This window comes from Chiloscyllium plagiosum, chromosome 13 (genome assembly GCF_004010195.1).
Source record: "Chiloscyllium plagiosum isolate BGI_BamShark_2017 chromosome 13, ASM401019v2, whole genome shotgun sequence".
In the NCBI taxonomy this organism is placed as follows: Eukaryota; Metazoa; Chordata; class Chondrichthyes; order Orectolobiformes; family Hemiscylliidae; genus Chiloscyllium; species Chiloscyllium plagiosum.
Genome location: NC_057722.1, coordinates 5,733,051 through 5,755,267, shown reverse-complemented (window position 1 = coordinate 5,755,267; position 22,217 = coordinate 5,733,051). Strand labels below are relative to the sequence as shown.

At 43.2% G+C, this 22,217-nt stretch overlaps 1 protein-coding gene across 1 annotated transcript; it reads left to right on the top strand.

The window, feature by feature from the left end:
* Window positions 1-285: 285 nt before the first annotated feature.
* LOC122555709 (E3 ubiquitin-protein ligase TRIM11-like) lies at window positions 286-16,756 on the top strand. Its single transcript, XM_043701749.1, has 6 exons — window positions 286-929; window positions 2,320-2,415; window positions 5,152-5,385; window positions 7,908-7,930; window positions 10,605-10,735; window positions 15,794-16,756. Exons 1-6 carry the CDS (start codon window positions 375-377, stop codon window positions 16,330-16,332), a joined length of 1,578 nt encoding a protein of 525 aa, XP_043557684.1. The 5' UTR covers window positions 286-374; the 3' UTR covers window positions 16,333-16,756.
* The last annotated feature ends 5,461 nt before the right edge of the window (window positions 16,757-22,217 follow it).

The window sequence follows — 22,217 nt, the reverse complement described above, 5'->3', positions numbered from 1 at the left end:
AGACCAGTATGTGTCATTCACAACTTTTACTGGTTTCTCCTTCTGGGTGGGAACAAAAATTGTCTGGGCAGCAAACAAAAGGACAACAAAAATTGTCTGGGTTGCAAGGAAAACAAAAGGCCTGTGCATTCATGTTTGTATTAAAAAGAATAATTAACATAATGTAGTGAATGTGATAGTATCGTGATGAGTGTTAATTGTACTAATAACAATCTTCAGGGAATTGAGTGAGAAACTGTTTGTTGCCACGCGGAACGCAGGCGCGGGGCCCAGGTTTGCCGCCGGGGCTTCTTTGGGCGGCGCACCAAGAGGGGCGGAGAGGTGCAACCAGCTCCCTCGTCCCCGCCCACCAGCTCCACTTCCGGCGCGGCACCATGGCGGCCGAGGTGTCGGATCCCCTGGAGGAGGAGCTGAGCTGCCAGGTGTGCCTGGAGATTTACACCGAGCCGGTGATCCTGAGCTGTAAGCACAGCTTCTGCCGGGGCTGCCTGGAGGCGGTGTGGAGGGAGGCGGAGGGTTACTCGTGCCCGCAGTGCCGGGCGGCCTGGGCGGACAGGCCCCGCCTGGAGAAGAACTTCCAACTGGCCAACATCGTGGCCGGTTACCTGGCCCTGGAGCCCCGCCACGGCGTCGTGCCCTGCACCTACTGCACCAAGAAGAGGCGCTCGGCCCTCAAGAGCTGCCTGCAGTGTGAGGTGTCCATGTGCTCCCTGCACCTCCGGCTGCACCAGGACAACGCGGTGCTGAAGGGCCACCCCCTGACCGAGCCGACCGCCGACATGGCGATGGCCAAGTGCGCACAACACCAAAAGCTGCTGGAGATCTACTGCAAGGACGATGCTGCCTGTGTCTGCAGCCTCTGCGCTTTAATAGGAAGCCACAAGGGCCACGACTTAATCAGCGTCAGTGAAGCAGCAAAGGAGCTGAGGGTATGTCTGTGTGTGCATCTGTCTGTGTGTGTGTGCATCTGTCTGTGTGTGTGTGTGTGTGTGCATCTGTCTCTGTGTGTGTGTGTGTGCATCTGTCTCTGTGTGTGTGTGTGTGCGCGCGCGCGCACATCTGTGAACTGGCCAAGTTTCATTGACAGCAGATCATCTGTGGACTCTCCTACATAATGCAGTAGAATTAGCACATGAATACATGTACAAGAGCTCTTGGACACAGTGACAGTGTCTCCATTTCCGTTCAAGCTGCGTCTGCACCAGGCAGGTGTAGTAGCATATCTGAACAGATTTATTAAAATATCTTTGATCTTACAAATAAGCCCTTCCTGTTTCCTTCCTATAACCTGAGGCTGCACAATGCAGCACATTGTTATTACGAACTGAGTAGGCCTTTTGGCCCCTCAAGACTTCTCTAGATTCATGGCTGATCTGACATTCCTCATGTCAACTCTCCCCTGTTTTCCCTGTAACCTTTGATTCCCCTCCACATCAAGAATCAGACTATCTCAGTCTTAAAGTTGCACAGTGACTGCTCCCCACAGCTCTCTGTGGCAAGTAGTTCCAAAGACACAACCCTCAAGAGAAAAATTACACCTCATTTCAGTTTTAAATTGAAACCTCTTTATTCTCACCCTCTGGTCCTAGACTCTCCCATGAGGGAGAGCATCCTGTCAGCATTTACCCAGGCAAGCCCCTTAAGAATCCTATATGTTTCAATCTCTCATTCTTCTAAATCCAATGAGAAAAGTGCTTTGATTGTGACCCCATATCCATTTTCTTCCCTGTTCCCTCTTCACTTTGGTTCCATTGTCAGGAATCTCCACTGTTTTTTCAAAAAATGTCCAATAACACAACCTCCACTGCAGCATAGGGAAGAGAATTTCACAGGCAAACAACTGAGTGAAAAAGTTTATTTCTTAATGTCTGTCTTAAATCTTTGTCTTAAATGGGAGACCACAGTTTTAGACTGTCCTCAAGTACCAATGTCATTTATGAGTTTTATTTGTATAGCAAAGCTTTGATAGTTGTGCAGATCTTTCAGTTAGATCCAAGAATATTTGGTTAATTAATAATCATGATAGCTGGTATTGAATTGGGATAACACAAATAAAATAAGTAATTGTAACTCCATAGTTACGGACAATCATTGAATTGAAAGCAAAATAACAGAAAGTACTGTACAATTATGAACGTTTAAGTTAATACATGAAAAATGCAGATCTCTGTAATTTACAGAATAAAAATGAAAAGTTGACTAATACTTATGTTAAAACCTGAGTCTGTTGATTTTTTTTTCATTTATCATGTACACTATTTATACATTTAAAAATGATATCACAACCTGGAATGATTTATCTCTGCTGCTTCATGTTAGAATAATTTGGGAGATCAACAGGAGGAACTCAAGCAAAAAGTTAAAGTTTCCCAAGCTGCTCTTGAAGATGTTAAGAAAGAGAAGGAAAATGTTTTGGTGAGTAAACTAGCCAGTTGATGAATTTAAATTTTGAAAAGCTTAATGTCGTATGGTGTCAGCTGTTACTCGGTGGGTAGCACTCACACCTCTGAGCCTGCCACCTGATTTGAGGTCCCACTTTGTAGACTTGAGCACTTAATCCAGGCTGAAACTCCAATTCAGTACTTGGAGCAATCTCTTTCAGTTGATAATTGAAACTGAGGCTCTGCCTAAGATTCTATGGCAATATTTTACAGAAGAGTGGGTGGGTTTTTCCTGTTGTCCTGACCCATATTTGCCTGTCTATCAGCCCCTAAAAACACATTATCTGATCATTAACAGATGTTTGTTGGATTTTGCTATGGGCAGTATAACGTTGCTTTTCCTGTATTACAATAGTGACTATACTTTAAAGGTATGTCATTGCCTGTAAAGAGCTTTGGTGTGTACTAATGTTACTGAAATACAAGGTCTTTCTTCTCTCTTGTTTGCCAAGCCCTATTTGATCCACAATGTGTTAATAAAGTTTGTAAGATTTAGGAGCAGGGTTATGCCATTTGACCCATTGAGTCTGCTCTGCCATTCGATCATGGCTGATATGCTCCTCACCCCCATTTTTCTGTCTTCTCTCCAAATCCCTTCAACCCAATACCAATTAAAAGTCTGTCTAGCTCCTCCTCAACTTTATTCACTGTCCCAACACCCACCGCACTTTGGGGTAGGGAATTCCACAGATTCACAATCCTGTGGGAGTAGTAGTTTCTTCTCCACTCTGTTTTAAATTTGCTACCCTTTATCCTAAGACTATGACCCCTCATCCTGGAATGCACACAAGAGGAAACATCCACCCCACGCCTTTTTTATCACCTCAAATATCTCAATTTGAACTCCCCTTAGTCTTCTAAATTCCAGACAGTGTAGAGCTGAACAGTTCAATCTCTCTTCATATAACAGACCCCTCATCTCTAGGATCAATCCAGTGAACCACCTCCAAAACCACTATATCCTGCCTCAAATAAAGGGGACCAAAACTCTACACAATACTCAAGGTGCAGTCTCACCAATACCTACCTTTGTATTCTATTCCTTTAGCTGTAAAAACCAACATTTCATTTTCTTTCTTTATTATCTGCTGCACCTGCATGCTAGTTTTCTTTGACTCATGAATGGGTACACCTAGATCCCTCTGCACTGGAGCACCCTGAAGTCTCTCCCAATTAAGATAATGGGCTGCCTTTCCCATTTTTTTGACCCAAATGCATGACATTGCATTTATCCACAATAAACTCCATCTGCCACATCTTGGCACACTCTCCTCACCAATCTATATCCATTTGTAATTGGAATTTACCATCCCGCCTAGTTTTGTGTTGTCTGTAAATTTGGCCATAGAGCCTTCTATCCCTGTGTCCAAGTCGTTAGTGTAGATTATCAATAGCTGGGTTCCAAGGACTGAAGCCTGTGGCACCACGCTAGATACATCTTGCTATCCAGAAAAAAAACATGTATTCTGACTCTGAATCGATATGGGTTTGTCCCTAATCTGTGTGGCGTTTGGGCCAATGTGGGAGTGCAGGATTTTGACAGCTTCTCTTTAAATATCAGAATAATCTGCCTAGACGGTTGTAAAGGCTTAGTTGAACACACATTGATATTTTGACAACATCAAGGGATATAGGAGGTCCAGGAAAATGATGCTAAAGTAGAAGCTCTGCTATGACCTCATTGAATGGCAAAGTAGCTTGAAGGACTGGTTGGTTTCCTTTTTCTGATATAAATCAGCTGAGCTTCCGGTCTTATCCTGTGATTGTCTTCTATCATCTATTCAAATTATTCAACGGGCTGACCCTCAGCTATACTGCCCCCCCCCCCCGACCCCAGTTAATTTGCAATCTTTATTGATGGGTTAACACCATTCATTTAACCAAAGGAAGTTCCTTTGACCAAAATCATCATCTATGCACATTGTGTGGTTGATGGAGTGATAGTGAACAATGGGGACATGAGGGGGTGAACTGAGAGAAAGTTCACAAATATCAGCGGTGCCCTAGTTTTTGCTCTTCAAGTTTTCCATCCTAGGCCTATTCCTCCTGTTTAAGGTTCACACAACATCAAATGCAACAGATATTATACGCAGTTTTGATGGGAGGGTAAAAAATTACGTTTTCAATGTGAATGGATCAGAAATGGGATGAAATTGTTCATTTATTACATTCCTTCCCTCTGTTTTTACGATATGGTCTTACTATTGGGATACTATATGAGAAAAGAAAGATTTGCATTTCTGTAGTGCCCTGAATAATCTCTGGATACTTAAGCACTTTACATTATAACAGTGATTGGCTGTAGGGAATTTCGGTGCAATAGGTTTCTGCAGTGACAAGGCAATGAACAAGTCATCAGCTTGAGATGTTAGTGGAGGGGCAAATATTGACCAGGACACTGCCAACTCTTTATCAAATAGTGTTGTGGATATTTTCTGTCCATTGGAGAAACATATAGGATCTTGGTTTAATGCTTCAACCAAAAAAAAGCCTGCGTAATGTTGCCCACCTCTCCCTCAGAACTATACTGGAGGGTTAGTCCAGAGCTCGAGTTTCTGGAGTGGGGCTTGAACTCTCAACCTTCCTCCCTATAGGAGAGATTACCAGCCCCGAGGTACAGCTGACATTACTGATGGTGAAGAGTGAATATGCAAGATGTGTTTGTGTAAAGCCCCTGTATTATCTACTTACTCAAACCTTTCCACCAAAGGCAGCAATAAAGGAGAAGGAAATAAATGTTGAGGAGAAATACGAAGCTCTCAGGAGGCAGATTGATGATGAAGAGAGGAAAGCTTTCGAAGAGCTAGACAGGGAGAAGATCCAAGTAACAGCAGAGATCGATGCAAGGATCCTCGACGTCCAGAATGCAGCCAAAGAATTTGACAAGTCTCTAATGGATCTGAACAATCTGTCAGAAAAGTACGATGACATCCCATTTATACAGGTGATGAATATGTTAATGTAGCTTTTACTTGCAATCTATAAGACTGTTCAATATACTAAATGATCAATAATATTTCACACAAACTGAGCCCCTTTTGTTGACATTATTTGTGCATAATAATTGATGGCAGTGATCATCTACATGCCTGCCTTTGCAATAGCTTGCTCCATAAAGCTTACATTTTCCCAGCTTTCCTCCTCCGAATGACAGTGGTTGATGGAGTGTTGGTTTTGTAGGTGCACCGCGGTCAGTCATGAAGCAGGAGTCAATGAAGGACATTACACTAGTTTTGGACAGGCGTTTGCACTGTTGGTGTAAACGGTGTGTTTAATTCTTGAGTGGTTCGCAGTCGAGCTCAGCTCCCAACCTGATTTTGAAACACATTTATTTTCTGAGAATGGTAGTCCTGTCCTGTTCTGTTTGTCCTCTCCCTGTCCTGAAGGGAAGGTACTTGGGCTGATGCATGTATTACTGCCTGGTTAAAATTGCTGAGCTACTTGTGCTGTTCAGGAATAATTCAGGTAAGTGTGGAATAAACCCACTCTCAGCAGCTTCCCACGAAGTTCCCTCTAGGTTGCAAATGGAATGCCATCATTTGTTGCAAGGGGAATAAAAATAGAGAAGTTTTATTGCAGCTGTTCAGGGCCTTGGTGCCACTACGTCTGCAGTACTGCATTGTTTTGGCCTCCTCGTTTGAAAATAAATGATATTCATGCTTTTGAAGCAATTCAGAAAGGATTCATTGGACTAATTTCTGGGATGAGGAGATTGTCTTATGAAGAAAGGTTTGGTTTCTACCCAATGGAGTTTAGAGGAATGAGAGATGTTCTTATGGAAACACACAGTATCCTGGTCTGAAGAGCGTGGTTATTTGATGAATATTTTCTGTGGAGCAGACTAAAACTAGGGAACATGCTTTAAGCTTAGGAATTCTCCCCTTTAAGATAGATGAGGGTTTAAGGTTATTGGAGTCTGAAATTCTTTCCCAAAAGGTAGTTGAGGTTGGGTCTTGTTATTCAAACCTCAATTGGATAAATTTATGATGAGAAAGGGACCTGTGTGTTATGGAGTGCAGACAGAAAATTGGAGTTTAGACCCCAAGCAGAGAAGCCACGATCTCCTTGAACTGCGAAGCAAGTCTGAAGGACTCAGGAGTAGGAGTATTCCACTTCATGTTCATATTATTAGTGTAATTAGTACTCCGTGTAATAGTTTTCCATCTGCTCTCTGTCTTGTCTTTGTTGGGTGACTTTCTCAGCTGGATGGGTGTAGGCAGGCTTGCTTTTCTCTTACTGTGGGTTCAGCTTCCATGTGCTGGGCCAGTGACAGCTCTCTTTGTCATCTTCTGTCCCCATTTAAAAGAAATTCCTTTAAAGTGGATCCATTCCCTTTCCATGGCCTGTGTGAGTGACCATCTGAGCATGGTTGGTTTTGTTTCAGACACCACATATCCCTCACCATGTTGCTTACTTCCACTTCAGGCAGCTGTTGCTGAATTCATTATCTGTGGCTCTATCATCGTTGTGCCAGTACTCTAACTGCCAGACTCCATTTCTCTCACCCCCACCCCCACCTCACCCTACATCTCTCTCTCTCCCTCTTCCTCTCTCTCCCCATTTTTTTCCTTTGCCTTTTCCCTTTTTTTTTCTTTCTATTTCCCTTTCACACTCCCTCTCATGCACCACACTTGCAGGCACTTTGCAACCTCTTTCCCCCTCACCCTGCACACTGTTTCTTTGGCTGTTTTCTCTTCAGGACAAACGTGGTTGGGTTGTTTGCTATATCCCACTCCTATAGCAGTAATGCTTTCAGTTTCTGAGCTCATACAGACTGAACCTCACTGTCCTTAAAAAGCCTTAACCTGCTTAAACTACCTCCTAGAATAAATCACCTGTCACCCTCGTCTAATGTCTGATATTGGGGCTTGACATACACCTCTGTGAAATACTGTTTTGGTCTTATACTATTTTACATCGGTCAGTTCAAAGACTGCACTAACCCAGCCGGTCGCAGTGCTGTGTGGCTTGTTGAAATATGATTTTTTTTGTGCATGCAACAAAGGTAAATATATTGCTGAACAAAGACATGTTTGTCAAAGCTTTTCGTCAGAGGTAATTCACGAGGATATCAATTGAAGGGGAGCACCAGCACTGAGAGGACAGTGCTGATTGGTTTGGATAGTGGTACAGAGGGTTGATTTTTCTATAACTGTGGGTTCAGGCATTTGCCAACTAATGAGCATTTACCTCACATACAGCATAAATATTGTCTTTCCCTTTAAAATAGCATTCTTGTGAAATGATTTGGAGATTTCTTGTGAAATGTTCTGATGAGTGCAAGACAGGAAAAAAAAAAAGTTTTTTTGTATCATTATTCAAGCTCTCTGTTGCCAAACCACTAAAAGTAAATGTGTGGTAATGCTGGTTCCACTTGTGGGTGTAACCCTTCCTGCCAGCCTTTCAGTAAGATTGAGCCTGTTAATGTCCTGTATTACACTGTGTTCCCTGTCTGTTTTGTTTCAGGAATTTAACTCCATCACTGCCCGGTAAGTAAAAACCTGCTCATGTCATTCGGCCAAACCGAAAGACATCACCAGACAAGCTGTTTTACACTTTACTAAGTTCTTTGCAGTTTAAAATCTCATGCCCTCTATCTGATCCCTGACACTCCCTTTGATCTTACTTCCTCCCATTCACCCCACCTCACCCCACCCCACCCCAGTGGCATAAAACCCTCTGTTGCTCTGTCTTCTGTTCTGAAGGAAACTCATATTTGATTCACCTTTGATCAGTCTCTCTGTTTACAGATGCTGCTGAACCCACTGAGTATTTTGTTTCAAAGTTTCAGCATCGGCCTTATTTTTGTTTTGGTCTTATACTATTTTACATCGGTCAGTTCAAAGACTGCACTAACCCAGCCGGTCGCAGTGCTGCGTGGCTTGTTGAAATATGATTTTTTTTTGTGCTGATTTGTGCTCAGCTGTTTGAGCAAGTCCAAATAAACAGGCCCAGTTTGTGCAACCTGGGTCTTTTTAATACCAGTGATCTGTAATGGTCACTACAGTTCACTATAAGATTGTTAGACCTTTGTATTAAACACAAGTGCAGTGAATGGGACAAATGACAGATGGAGTTTAATTTGTGAGGTATTGATTTTGGTAAAATAAACGAGGGGAGGACTTGTACAATTAAAAGTAGGGCCTTGGGATTTGTTATAGAACAGAGACCTAGGAGTTCAGGTACATGATTCTTTGAAGGTTGCGTCAAATGTAGACAGGGTGATTAAGAAGGCTTTTAGCACGCTTGTCTTCATTGCTCAGACCTTTGAGTGTAGGAGTTGGGACGTCATATTGAGGTTGTACAGGATGTTGGTGAGGTCTCTTCTGGAGTACTCTGCCCAGTTCTGGTTGTCCTGTTACAGGAAGGATATTATTGAGAGTTCAGAAAAGATTTGCCAGAGTGTTGAAGCTTTGTGTTACAAGGAGAGGCTGGATAGGCCAGGACGTTTTTCCCTGGAGAGTGGGAGATTGAGGGGTGGCCTTATAGAGGTTTATAAAATCATGAGGGGCATAGCTAAGGTGAATGGCAGATGTCCTTTCCCCGGGGTGGGGGTTTTCAAGACTAGAGGGCATATTTTTAAGGCGAGAGGAGGAAGATTTTTAAAAAGACAAAAGGGGCAACTTTTTTTTTAATGTGGTTCATGTGCGGGATGAACTTCCAGAGGAAGTGGTGGATCCAGGTGCAGTTACGACGTTTAAAAGGCATTTGGATAAGTACACGAATCGGAAAAGTTTGGAGAGATATGGGCCAAGTGCAGGTAGGTGGGACTCGTTTAGTTTGGGATTGTGGTTGGTATGGACTACTTGGGCTGTAGGGTCCATTTCTGTCATTGTCTCAGAGTGTAAACAGCTTTGTCATATTGAACGGTTGAGAGGCCAAGTGACCTGCTCCTAATCCCATATGTATGTGTGTGTGCCTTTTTGTTGTCTCTGTGGTTGTGCTCAGGTGGATCTGCATGTTTGACATTTGTTATTCGGTTCCCTGTGAACTGAGGCTGGAGAAAGATGGTTAGAGGTAGATCTTTTCCTCACTGGAGTATAATGTTACAGGGAGTTCGGTGTGTGTGTGTGTGTTAGTTAGAGGTGGTGGGAGTGTGTTTGAGATATTTGTCTTTTGGAATATTCAGTGATATCCTCAGAGAAGAAGTGGATAAAGGCTCACTGTTGTTTGTTTTTTGAGTATATTATAAATATTTGAAAGTCACAGTGAATGTCATGACACTGACCTTGTCTACTTTGACTGAACTAATGTCACAAATGATTGCTGCAACAGGGCAACCACATTCCCATTTTGCAGAGTCCCAGGGACACAGCCCCTCTCTGGTCTTATGGATGTAAAGGAATGCGAGAGAGCACAGAGGGTACATGTTACCCAAGTCAGTCAGTCAGTCCAAATTCAAAGTAGGTCAAAAGCAACATAATCTGTTTTTCATTTTCAGACGCCTAATGTAAGGCTGGGAAGGCTACAAGCTCTACTTTCTTGCCACCATGTTCCAGGGAATAGAAAGATCCCACAGTGCTAATTGAAGAAGAGTAAGGAGTTCTTGTGGTGACCTGGCCAATGTTAGCCCTTCATGCAGTATTACAAAATAAGACACGTACTTGTCAGATTTCTATTTTTGGCACCGTGCTGGTTTCAAGTAGCTCCTATATTTGCTTCCAGAACAGGTGTCTCCCCTAAATGGATAATTAGTCACATGAAATGGTGAGACATTTCACTGTGACAGGTAGGTCTGTACGTGATATAGCAATAGTGCTCATTATATTCAGGATTTGTGAATAATATTCACTCTGCATGAATAGTCATGATCCGACTGTGTGTGTTTCTCAGGATGAGCATGTTGATTGGATTGGTTGAGACATGATCCTCATGTTAAACCTGATGAAGCTGGTCTTAACATCAGCAGAACAGGCAGTTTTTGAACCTGAGTATGTGATTTCACCAGAATGGATGACCTTTCTTAAAACTGAACCTTAGAAGGGCCTGTTTAACTTAATTAACTGTTTAGGGTGTAGGTTTGCTCGCTGAGCTGTAGGTTTGATATAATTAACTGTTGCACCTTCATGGAAGTTTTGCACTTTGCTGCTTAAATGCTTACTGAGAAATCGCAATGTATTATTTCACATGTCTTATTCTCATTTAGTCTACATATGTTTCCAGCTTGAAGGATATCTCGCTGCCACTCGAGTCGTTGCCTTATTCTTTGAATAGCGTGCAAGTGAAAGACCATATAAAATGTTCAGTTGAGGGAAGTGAGGAGCAGAGGAGCAGACAGATAATGGTCAAACTCTGTAAGTACGCTACAACAGTCCACTTTTTAAAAGTCATGCCTCCTGTTTTATAAATATTTGCTCATTGGTTCCTGTTCAGTTGTGCTGCTGTATTTCAGCTGTCATAATATAGTTGTGACCACCAAGTGGCTCTGTCGGAAGTTATTGGATCATAGGAACAGGAGTAGGCCATTTGACCCATTGAGCCTGATCTGCTACTTAATGCTGATGGCTGATCAAACACTTCAGTATCTTCTACCCATACTATTACCGTAACCCATTGCACCACTGATCATCGGATATTTTCCCACTAACATACTCAAACACTGTGCTTCCACAGCCCTCTGGGATAGAGAATTCCAGAGATTCACTGCCCTCTGTGGAAAGAAATTTCTCCTCATCTTGGTCCCAAATGGCATCCATGGTTTTGTTTTAATTTTATGACCTCAGTTCCAGGCTCCTCAACCAAGGGAAACGCTCTGCACAGTCGACTTAAATATTTTGTAGATTTCAATGAGATCATCTGACATGCTTCAAAATTCTAGGCTTTCTCTGGTTGTCACTGTTTTGGACATGAAAATTTCAGTTTGTTAATTGACTGTGGACAGATTTGAGGATTTATCGTGACTATTGAAACTAACTCAAGAAAAATGGTTATTTTGCCCTGCTGGTCTACGTAGCTTTTGACAGAAAAGTGAACGTTTTGGATGTTCCTAGTGAAATAGAAGTGCTGTGGATAACAGATTTCGCATATGCAAATACAGGGGTGACCTTACAGAGGTTTCTAAAATCATGAGGGGTGTGGATAGGGTGAACAGCCAAGGTATTTTACCTTGGATGCGGGAAGTCAAAAACTAGAGAACATAGATTTAAGGTAAAGGGGACAGATTTAACTTTTTCACCCAGAGAGTGGTGTGTGTATGGAACAAGCCGTCAGAGGAAGTGGTGGAGGTGGGTATAATTACATCATTTAAAAGGCATCTGAATTGGAATTTAAGATGTTCAGAGGGATATGGGCCAAATGCTGGAAAATGGGACTAGGCCAGATTGGGATATCTGGTCAGCATGGATGAGTTGGACTGAAGGGTCTGTTTCGATACTGTATGACTATTATCACATTGTGAGAGACTGGAAATGCGCACATGCTGGGAGATCTTGTTTCATGGGAATCAAGTTAACACTGGTCTTTTATCACGTGTAATGAATGTTAGTAACAACAAGTAGTTTTATGTGACATCATTGTAGAAAGAGGCCTCCAAACACTCACCCAATGTCAATGCTAGTGGTCAGGCAAGGTGAGAATGGAGTATGTGTGAACTGTGCAGTTTAATTACTGTCAACCCTGAAAGAGTGGTCCCCCGGTGATTAGCTGAGGACAGTTGTAAGGGAAAGAGGTTGAAGGAGCAAATTACTGCAGATGTTGGGATCTACTGAAAACAACAAATGCTGGCGATCACAGTGGGTCAGACAGCATCCATGGACAGAAAGCAAGCTAATGTTCAGAGTCTAGGTGATCCTTCTTCAGAGCTGAAGTGAAGTGTGGAGGGGACAGCATTTATGCAATAGTTTAGAGGAGGTGAAATAATGGGTGTAGAGTGCTGGTAGAGAAAAGGTGTCAATAGTTCAGATTAAGTGATTGAATGTAAGAATTGCAGAACAATGGTGTGTCTCCTGCCAGACTTGAAAGGACAGAATCAACAAGGTAAAAACAAGGACTGCAGATGCTGGAAACCAGAGTCTAGATTAGAGTGGCGCTGGAAAAGCACAGCAGGTCAGGCAGCATCCAAGGAGCAGGAAAATCGACGTTTCGGGCAAAAGCCCTTCATGCTCCGTTCCTGATGAAGGGCTTTTGCCCGAAACGTCGATTTTCCTGCTCCTCGGTTGCTGCCTAACCTGCTGTGCTTTTCCAGCACCACGCTAATCTTGAAAGGACAGACACTAGGACTGGGGCAAGAGGACATGATAACAAGCTAAAAGAAAAGGAAGAAATGGTTCACGATTTGAAGGTGTTGAACTCAATATGAAGTCCCACAGGCTGTAAAGCGCCTTGCCTGAAGGTTAGATGTTGTTCTTCCAGTTTGTGCTGAGATTCACTGGAGCACTGCTGCATGCCAGAGACAGACGTGAGTAGGAAGCAGTATAAAAATGACCAGCTATGGGAAAGTCATGCTTGCGCACAGATTGGAGTGTTCTGCAGAGTGGTCACCCTGTCTCCATTTGGTTTCTCCAATGTAGAGTAGGCCACTTTTGGTGTAGCAAATACAATATTCAAGATTACAGGTGAAATGCTGCTTCACCTGGAAAGATGGTGAGCAGGCAGGAGGTGAAGGGGCAGGTGTTACACCTTCTGCAGTTACTGGGAAAGTGCATGAGAGGGGAGGTGGAGATTGTGGAATTGACTAGGGAGTCCCAGGGGGAACGATCCCTGTGAAGTACAGACCGGGGGAGGGAGGGGGAGGTATGTTTGGTGGTGGGATTGTGCTGGAACTATCTGAAATGGCGGAGAATGATCCTTTGAATGCGGACACTGGTGGGATGCAAGGTGAGGACAAGGGGAACCCAATCACGTTTTTGAGTGATGGGCAGGGATAAGGGTGATAGGTCAGATGGGGTTGAAGGTCCTGTTAACCATAGTGGGTGGGAAACCACAGTTATGGAAGAAGCAAACCCTGTCAGCAGCATTGTTTTGGAAGTTGGTATCATCTGAACAGATTCAATGTAGGTGAACTGGGAGGATGGGATGGAGTCCTTGCAGGACATGGGGTGTGAGGAGTGTAGTGAAAGGAGCTATGGGAGTCAGTGGCTTTGTAGTGGATGGCAGTGGATAGTTTATTCCCTGAAATGTAGACAGAAAGGTCAAGTAGAGGAAGGGAAGTGTCAGAAACGGACAATGTGAATGTTGTAGAGGTGTGGAAATTGGAGGCAAAATGAATTAAGTTTGCAAGGTCCGGGTGGGAGCATGAAGCAGCGCTGAAACAGCTGATGTAACAAGGAGAGAGTTGTGGGAGGGAGCTAGTGTAAGATTGAAACAAGGATCATTCTACATACCCCATAAAGAGGCTGGTATAACTGGGACCCACGTGAGAGCCCATAGCCACTCCTTTGACTTGGCAGAAGCGAGATTAATTAAAAGAGAAATTATTCAGAGAGAGAATAAGTTCAGCCAGGCGGAGGAGAGTGGTGATGGATGAGGATTGTTCAGGTCTCTGGTTGGGGAAGAAGCAGAGACTCTCAGGCCATCCTAATGGGGAATGGAGGTATAGAGGGATTAGACATCCGTGGTGACCAGGAGACAGTTAGGGCTAGGGAACTGGAAATTGTCAATGTGGTGTGGGGCATCAGAGGAATTGCAGATGTAGGTGGGGAGAGAGGATGGAGTCTGGGTAGGTTGAAGTTAAGCTTTCTATGACTGCTCTGGATTCTGTACAGAAATAGGAAAATGGAAATAAAATACAGTGGACTTTTTTGGCCTCTCCTGTGTCCTGGTCCCAGATTAATTGAAAAATAAAATTTGAAAAAATCTTTAAGTAGTATAAAATAGAAGGCCTCCTGTTTTAAGACTAAGGTGTGAAGAATTTTTTTTCTCTGTGGAATGTGAGTCATTGGAGTGTTCTTTCCCAGAGAGTGATGAAGTAAGGCCCATTGATTTTTTTTAAAAAGGCAGAGGTACATAGGTTTTTGACAAATGACAAAGACCCTTGTTGTGGGAGAGTAGGCGGGAAAATGGACTTAAGGTCGCATTGAGATCAGCTGTGTTCTTACGGAGCAGACTCTAGGCACTGAGTGGCCTACTCCTGGTTCTAATTCACATGTTCATACCTGAGTGTTGGTCTTGTGGGAAGCTTGGGGAGCCTTCATCCCACACAAAGACCTCTAGTTACAATCGCAATTGGCTGGCTGCTAAATTCATTTACATCTGATCAGCATATATAAAATAGGTGCTGCTGGACTGAAATAGTTCAGAAATCAATTTATTAAATATTAAATAAGTTTATTAATCTGCTAAATCAAACATTTATTAATAATTCAGGAATTGATCATTAATAAAAATTAATTAGTTATGCCAGAATGGCATGGTGGCTCAGTGGTTAGCACTGCTGCCTCACAGCATCAGGGACCCGGGTTCGATTCCAGCCTCGGGCGACTGTACAAACTCCACACAGACATTCTCCCTGTGTCTGCGTGGGTTTCCTCCCACAGTCCAAATATGTACAGGTCAGGTGAATTGCCCATCCTAAATTGCCCCATAGTGTTAGGTGCATTAGTCAGAGGGAAATGGGTCTGGGTGGGTTACTCTTCGGAGGGTCGGTGTGGACTTGTTGGGCCGAAGGGCCTGTTTCCACACTGTAGGGAATCTAATCTAATCTAATTCCAAGTCTTGAGTCACACTGGCCAGTTTTTGCCCTCCAGGCAGTATTCTGATTTATTAGAAATCTTGCAGGAAAGGATAGTAATCTTGTACTCTGTCATCATGTCCAAAACTGCCTGATAACGAGATAATACTTCTGAATTTTGGGAATGGTTATAGTCACGGGATGGTTTCAGCATGTTAGTAGGCTATTCAGTCCTTTACATTTCAGCTGGCTGTTTGCCCCCATAAGCACCTTGCCGAGTGAGATTCCCATGCCTTCTCTCTGTAACACAGCACAGTCTTCCTTAATGAGAAAATATGGCTGTTTGATTTACATGCGAAATGTTAGTTAAAGAAAAACTATTGGCCATCAAGTGGGGAGAACTCCCTTACTTTTTAAGTCGTCCCAGTTTTTAATTTGTGCCCACCTGAGTGGGAGAATGGGTTATTCATTTAACATTTCATCCAAACGATGCCTCTTCCAACAGTGCACACTGTGTTGGTGCTGAACACTGTGTTGGTACTGCACTGTATGTCAGTCTGGAATTTGTGTTCAAGTCCCTCGGGGTGGGACTTGACCTTCTAACCTGACTGCCAAGGTGAGTGTGCCACCAATAAGCCAAGGATTTGGAAATGGAGTGTTTGAAGAAAGTGAAATGCATAAAAGGGTGGAGATTCTGCAGGAAGTGAGCAAGTCATTTACCCTCACCATCTTCTTTCACTGACAGATGGCCAATCACCAACTCTCGATCCAGATACAGCAAACCCATACCTCGTTCTGACAGACAACAATAGAACAGTGTCAGCATCGAATTACATCCAGGTGTTTCCGAAAAGTACACAAATCTTTGACCGGTGGCCCCAGATCCTTGGTGCTAAGGGTGTGAGTTATGGCCAGTCTTACTGGGAGATCCAGGTGAAGGATGGCGACGGGGCCTGGAGCATTGGAGTGTGCTACAAGAGTATCAACAGGAAAGGAGAGGGTAATGACTGTCTGCTGGGGTTTAATGATAAATCATGGTGCATCCACTCTGGGCCGGATGCCTTATCAGGTCTACACAACGGCAGGAGAATTGCCGTGAAGGCAGAGAAACCCTCCACAGTTGGAGTGTATATCAATTTTGAAGGTGGGATAATCTCCTTCTACAGTGTGCCAGGGAGTGAACTCACCTTGTTGCACACCTTCAATGGAAGATTCACTGAGCCCCTCTACCCAGCCCTGCGGGTCCGAATGGGAGTGACCCTGTCCCTGTCTGTCCTGAAGTGATTGTTAAAACTCTGATATACACTGCATTCCACCATTGTGTTCGGTTTCTCTGTCAAAATTGCCTTCGTCACAAAAATTTGAACCTACAATATTGCAAAAAGTTGGTTTTCCTCACGCTGTTCCTATTGACGATGTAATCAATCCTTCAGCCCAGGCATGTCCAAATCCGGTTTGGTTCTAGTGGTTTACGTGCTATTTAACTAAACTTCAATCCTCCTAAAAGGGCCAGTCAGGCATAATCTGTATCTGCTAGAAACAGTCTGGCTTCAAATCAGGATGCATGTATTTATTTAATATCTTCATGTGTAATTTAATGTTGGTGAATATGTTCCTGAATTTGAAGTGAATGGATTGGTGAAAATCGAACTCCTATAGGAGAGAAAGAAATAAGATCTGGAAATAAAGATTAGTTGCAAAAAAAAAAGCTGCAGCTTGCATATTTGTCAGTGTGTTTGATTAGAGTGGGCTCATTCCCAAATTCTTTGAGAGATTGAATGTGAAGCACTAATTGAATGGGAGACTTCTGCTATTACAGAAGTCTCATCAGTACATGGAACAAAGCCAAATTTCAAATGATAGCTGCAATTTATATTATTGGAGAAATGGTGTAGCGTGGTTGAGTGTTGCCATGAGAAAGCAATAGGAAACATTGATTCCTTATTCCCCCAGATAATTTGATAGGCTCAAGGCTTGAACAATATGTTTGTAGAGCACAGGCCCTGTGCATGAATATTTGTCACTTCTAACCAGCCACAACATGAGCTCAATTGATTATCATCATTGGTTGTTAGTATAACTATTAGTACAATTGGGATTGTTCAGCACCTGCAGGCCAATCACATGTTTCTGACACGTTTTATTTTTAAGCTTTGTAAATGCAGGCTGGTTGAGTACGATCTGTTCTCTGCCTGTTATGAGCAGCAAAAGGAACATGCTGTTTGATTCAGTCACCCAATCACCAATCTGTGGCTTATTTTCCTGGCATTCCAGTGACACTAAAATCCATACAGTCTTGCTCAACTGTGTTTGATAAGTAGGAACTCTTTGGATTTAGCACAGCACTTTGTTAGTAGGAAACTGTGGCATTCTTGTTTCTGTCCTGATGATTCCAAGACATAAATCTGTAGCACCACATCTTTCTGTCTCTTAAGCAATGTTCCACGTACATTAAAACTCTAAATGCATACATCAAGTTGGTCTCTATGACTCAAACTATACATTCCAAGGTAATAAATAGTAGGCATCCTTGTTAGATTTCAAACACTCACTGGAATAATTCTCATTACTGTTCAGTGTCTCACATCTGAACTTGAAGACGAATTAATTCTTGCATCAAACCTATCAAAAGTCGCTCATCTTGAAGAGAACTGGATTAATGTGCATGGTTTACTATCTGTGACATGAAAGGATGTTGCCATAAAAGGTTATACATTACCAGCTGAGTGATATATACGTGAACAGCTTGAACTCTCGTGACCAGCACAACATGTAGATCCACATACGAAGAAGTCAACAAGTCTTGACCTTTATCAGTCTATGTAAGAAATTCATTCTGAAGAAGAGCCTTGAATGTGTCTGATATCTGTGATATTTTTTGTGTACATGGCGTATACTTTTGTTTCTCTATAATTGTGATTTTTTTAAAAAAATAAATTTGTTTTAGTCAATCATTTGCAGGGATTGCTGTATGATCTGTGTGAAAAGTCATCATGGGGTAATTGCTAATCTTGTGGGGGCTGGGGGCTCTGCCAGTTCTCTCGTGGCTCTCTACCAATCCTATAACCAGAAACATGACCACATCATTGAGGTTAGTCAAACCCTTACCTTGCCAGCAGTTTGACTTCAGTCTTATTTCTGTGAATGTGTACTGGTTGTCAATGCTTTGAGATTAAGATGGATGGAGAAGTGAGGTTTTGAACGCTGTTGACATACAATAAACCTCACTTTAAACACCGATTGCATGCACTAAGTAGGATGGCAGACTGCAAGATTTATAATGTTGTCATAACACAAACAGACCACTCTGCCAAACTATTGCCATCTTGATGCTCCACACCAGCCTTTTCCAGCTTCTCTTCAGCAAGATCTGTCCTTCTAGTCCCTTCTCCTGCATATCTTTCTCTATCTTGTTGGAAATCAGGGCCCCTCTTTAAAACTGAATTCTTCTACTATTTCATAATCAGTATTTTCTGTGTTATGGTAGCATCTCACCTTCAAATATAAACAGGTCATTAACAGCAGGAGACCAAGGAAAAGGTAATAATGTCAAAAAGCACTGAGGTAAAGAAGCCTCATTAAGCATGCATTAACAATTACTGGTACTGTAAATATTCTGTTCTCAAATATTGTTTGGGAAAATACATTCTTAGACTCCTAAGCCTCACGTGGAGGTGGGCTAATGACCTTTAGGGAGGAGAGTCTACCATCCTGACCAGTCTGGTCTATATGTGCCTTTAGATCTACAGAAAAACAGCTGATTTGTTAGGGCTGGGCAATAAATCTAGGCCTAGCCAGCAATGGCCAAATCCTGTAAATTAATAAACTAAAAGGGGCAACAGTTATTCTGGTGTGCAGAGAGTCAATGTTAAAAGGACTTCACACAGGTTGACCCAGCACAAGCACCTGCCGTCATGATCAGGTACATCAGTGGGACGAGGTGGGGAAAGAGGATCCAGGGGAACGTCAGACTGAAGGAAGAATAAAGACTTACCAACAAAGACTGCAAGACAGATGCTCCATTGCCCCCCAAACTGCTTGCCCTGCTCCTCCATTCTGTAGGATGGCCTTGGGTAAAGTGCTCTCATCTATCATGGATAATATGTTTCCTTTCTTTTCTAACTGAGTCATGCATTGTATCTATACTACTGGTACAGATGGGGAAAGGAGCGAGTTAACAGTCAGGGCAGGCAGGAACAAAGCAGAGAACAAGGTAGGGCTGATAAATGTGGTTTAATTTATTTCAATGCAAGAGGCCTAACAGGGAAGGCAGATGAACCCAGGGCATGGTTAGGAACATGGGACTGGGCTATCATAGCAATTACAGAAACATGCCTCAGGGATGGACAGGACTAGCAGCTTAATGTTGCAGGATACAATTTCCAAAGGAAGGACAAAAAGGGGGCAAGAGAGGAAGAGGAGTGGCATTTTTGATACAGCATTATGGCTGTACTTAGGGAGGATATTCCTGGGAATACATCTAGGGATTTTGTTTGGATGGAACTGAGAAATAAGAAAGGGAGATCACCTTATTGGGATTTTATTATAGACCCCCCCAATAGTCAGCAGGAATTTGAGAAACAAATTTGAAAGGAGATCTCGGCTATCTGTAAGAATAATAGGGTGGTTATGGTAGGGGATTTTAACTTTCCAAACATAGACTGGGAATGCCATACTGTTAAGGGTTTAGATGGAATGAAATTTGTTCCTTATGTACAAGAAAAACTTCTGATTCAGTATGTGGATGTACCTACTGGAGAAAGTGCAAAACGTGACCTACTCTTGGGAAATAAGGCAGGGCAAGTGACTGAGGTGTCAGTGGGGGAGCACTTTGGGGGCCAGTGACCATAACTCTATTAGTTTAAAATAGTGATGGAAAAGGATAGACCAGATCTAAAAGGTGAAGTTCTAAATTGGAGGTAGGCTAATTATGACGGTATTAGGCAAGAACTTTCATAAGTTGATTGGGGGCAGATGTTCGCAGGTAAAGGGACGGCTGGAAAATGGGAAGCCTTCAGAAATGAGATAACGAGAGTCCAGAAAAAGTATATTCCTGTCAGGGTGAAAGGCGAGGCTGGTAGGTATAGGGAATGCTGGATGACTAGAGAAATTGAGGGTTTGGTCAAGAAAAAGAAGAAAGCATATGTCAGGTATGAACAGCAGAGATCGAGTGAATCCTTAGAAGAGTATAAAGGGGTATACTTAAGAGGGAAATCAGGAGGGCAAAAACGGGACATGAGATAGCATTGGCAAATAGAGTTAAGGAGAATCCAAAAGGATTCCAAACATATGTAAGGACAAAAGGGTAACTAGGGAGAGAATGGGGCCCCTCAAAGATCAGCAAGGCTGCAGGAGATGGGGGAGATACTAAATGAGTATTTTGCATCAGTGTTTACTGTGTAGAAAGCCATGAAAGAGGGCAACATCTTGAAAAATGTTCATATTCAGAGGAGGTGGTGCTGGATGTTCTAAATGCATAAAGATGGATAAATCCCCAGGACCTGATCAGGTAGACCCCAGAACTCTGTGGGAAGCTAGAGAAGTGATTGCTGGGTCCCTTGCTGAGATATTTGTATCATCGATAGTCACAGGTGAGGTGCTGGAAGACTGGAGATTGGCTAACGTGGTGTCACTGTTTAAGAAGGGTGGTAAGGAAAAGTCAAGGAACTATAGACTGGTGAGCCTGACTTCGGTGGTGGGCAAGCTATAGTGTCATAGAGATGTACAGCATGGAAACAGACCTTTTGGTCCAACTCGTCCATGCCAACCAGATATCCCAACCTAGTCTAGTCCCACCTGCCAGCGCCCAGCCCATATCGCTCCAAACACTTCCTATTCATATATCCATCCGAATGCCTTTTAAATGTTGCAATTGTACCAGCCTCCACCACTTCCTCTGGCAGCTCATTCCATACACGCACCACCTTCTGTGTGAAAACGTTGCCCCTTTTATATCTTATATATCTCTTTTCTATCTTATTGGTCTCTTTTATATCATCCCTCTCGCCCTAAACGTATGCCCTCTAGTTCTGGATTCCCTCACCCTGGGGAAAAGACTTTTGTTTATTCAGGCGAATGCTGGAAATTAGAGTCTAGATTAGAGTGGTGCTGGAAAAGCACAGCAGGTTAGGCAGCATCCAAGGAGCAGGAAAATCGACGTTTCGGGCAAAAGCCCTTCATCAGGAATTCCATTAAAAGGTAGCCTATGGCACCCTCCTGTGTGCCTTACCTCTGAGTAAAATATTCACAGCTCGGGATCTAGTTACAAAGGGAAAATGACAGTTTAGACACTCAATTAAGATGGGAAACAGAAATGTGTGAGGGATGCAGTCATCAGTCTGTAGTGTATTGTCTGTGCACACAGTAAAATGATAGTCTGGGATGTGTTGATCTGTGATGCTAACACGTCCTGGGGACAGGTTCAATAATAATCTTTGCAGGAGTTGGGGAAATGCTCACATAGCAGCTGTGGAGAGCTCCTTATCCAGTCAGAAGGCTGGAGCACTTAAAAGCCTTGTGCAATGAAGATGTAACCAAATTCACTTTCCACTGAAATCTGGGGAGTTGCTGCGCCTAGGATTGCTGCAGTGAACAGGAAATGGGACAGCCTGACAAGGAGCGCCAGTGTTACATCCTACCTTCTCTCCCTCCTGTACATCTGAGTCTCGACCCAGTTTAACAGTGGTTGCAGAGAGTAGAAGCAGCAATCAGAGCCAAGAGGATCAAACAGGAGACTCAGCCGGTGCCTGTGTGGTGACCCAAAACTCCAGGCAAACATGCCAAAGTCTGTTGTGATTCCTCCAGGAATCGCAGGGAGAGATGCTGTCCTCTCTTCAATACAATGGTTGTGTTGATTTGATGATAATGGGGTGCGGATTGGAGTGGTGCTGGAAAAGCACAGCAGGTCAGGCAGCATCCGAGGAGCAGGAAAATCGGCGTTTCGGGCAAAAGCCCTTCATCAGGAATTGCTGATGAAGGGCTTTTGCCCAAAATGTTGAATTTCCTGCTCCTCGGATGCTGCCTGACCTGCTGTGCTTTGCCAACTCTAATCTTGACTCCAGTCTCCAGCATCTGCAGTACCCACCTCCGTCTAGTTGATAATGGAGTCCGTCAACAATTAACACTGGTTCTCCTACCACCACTATCCAGGACGTTTGCCCAGACTGCCC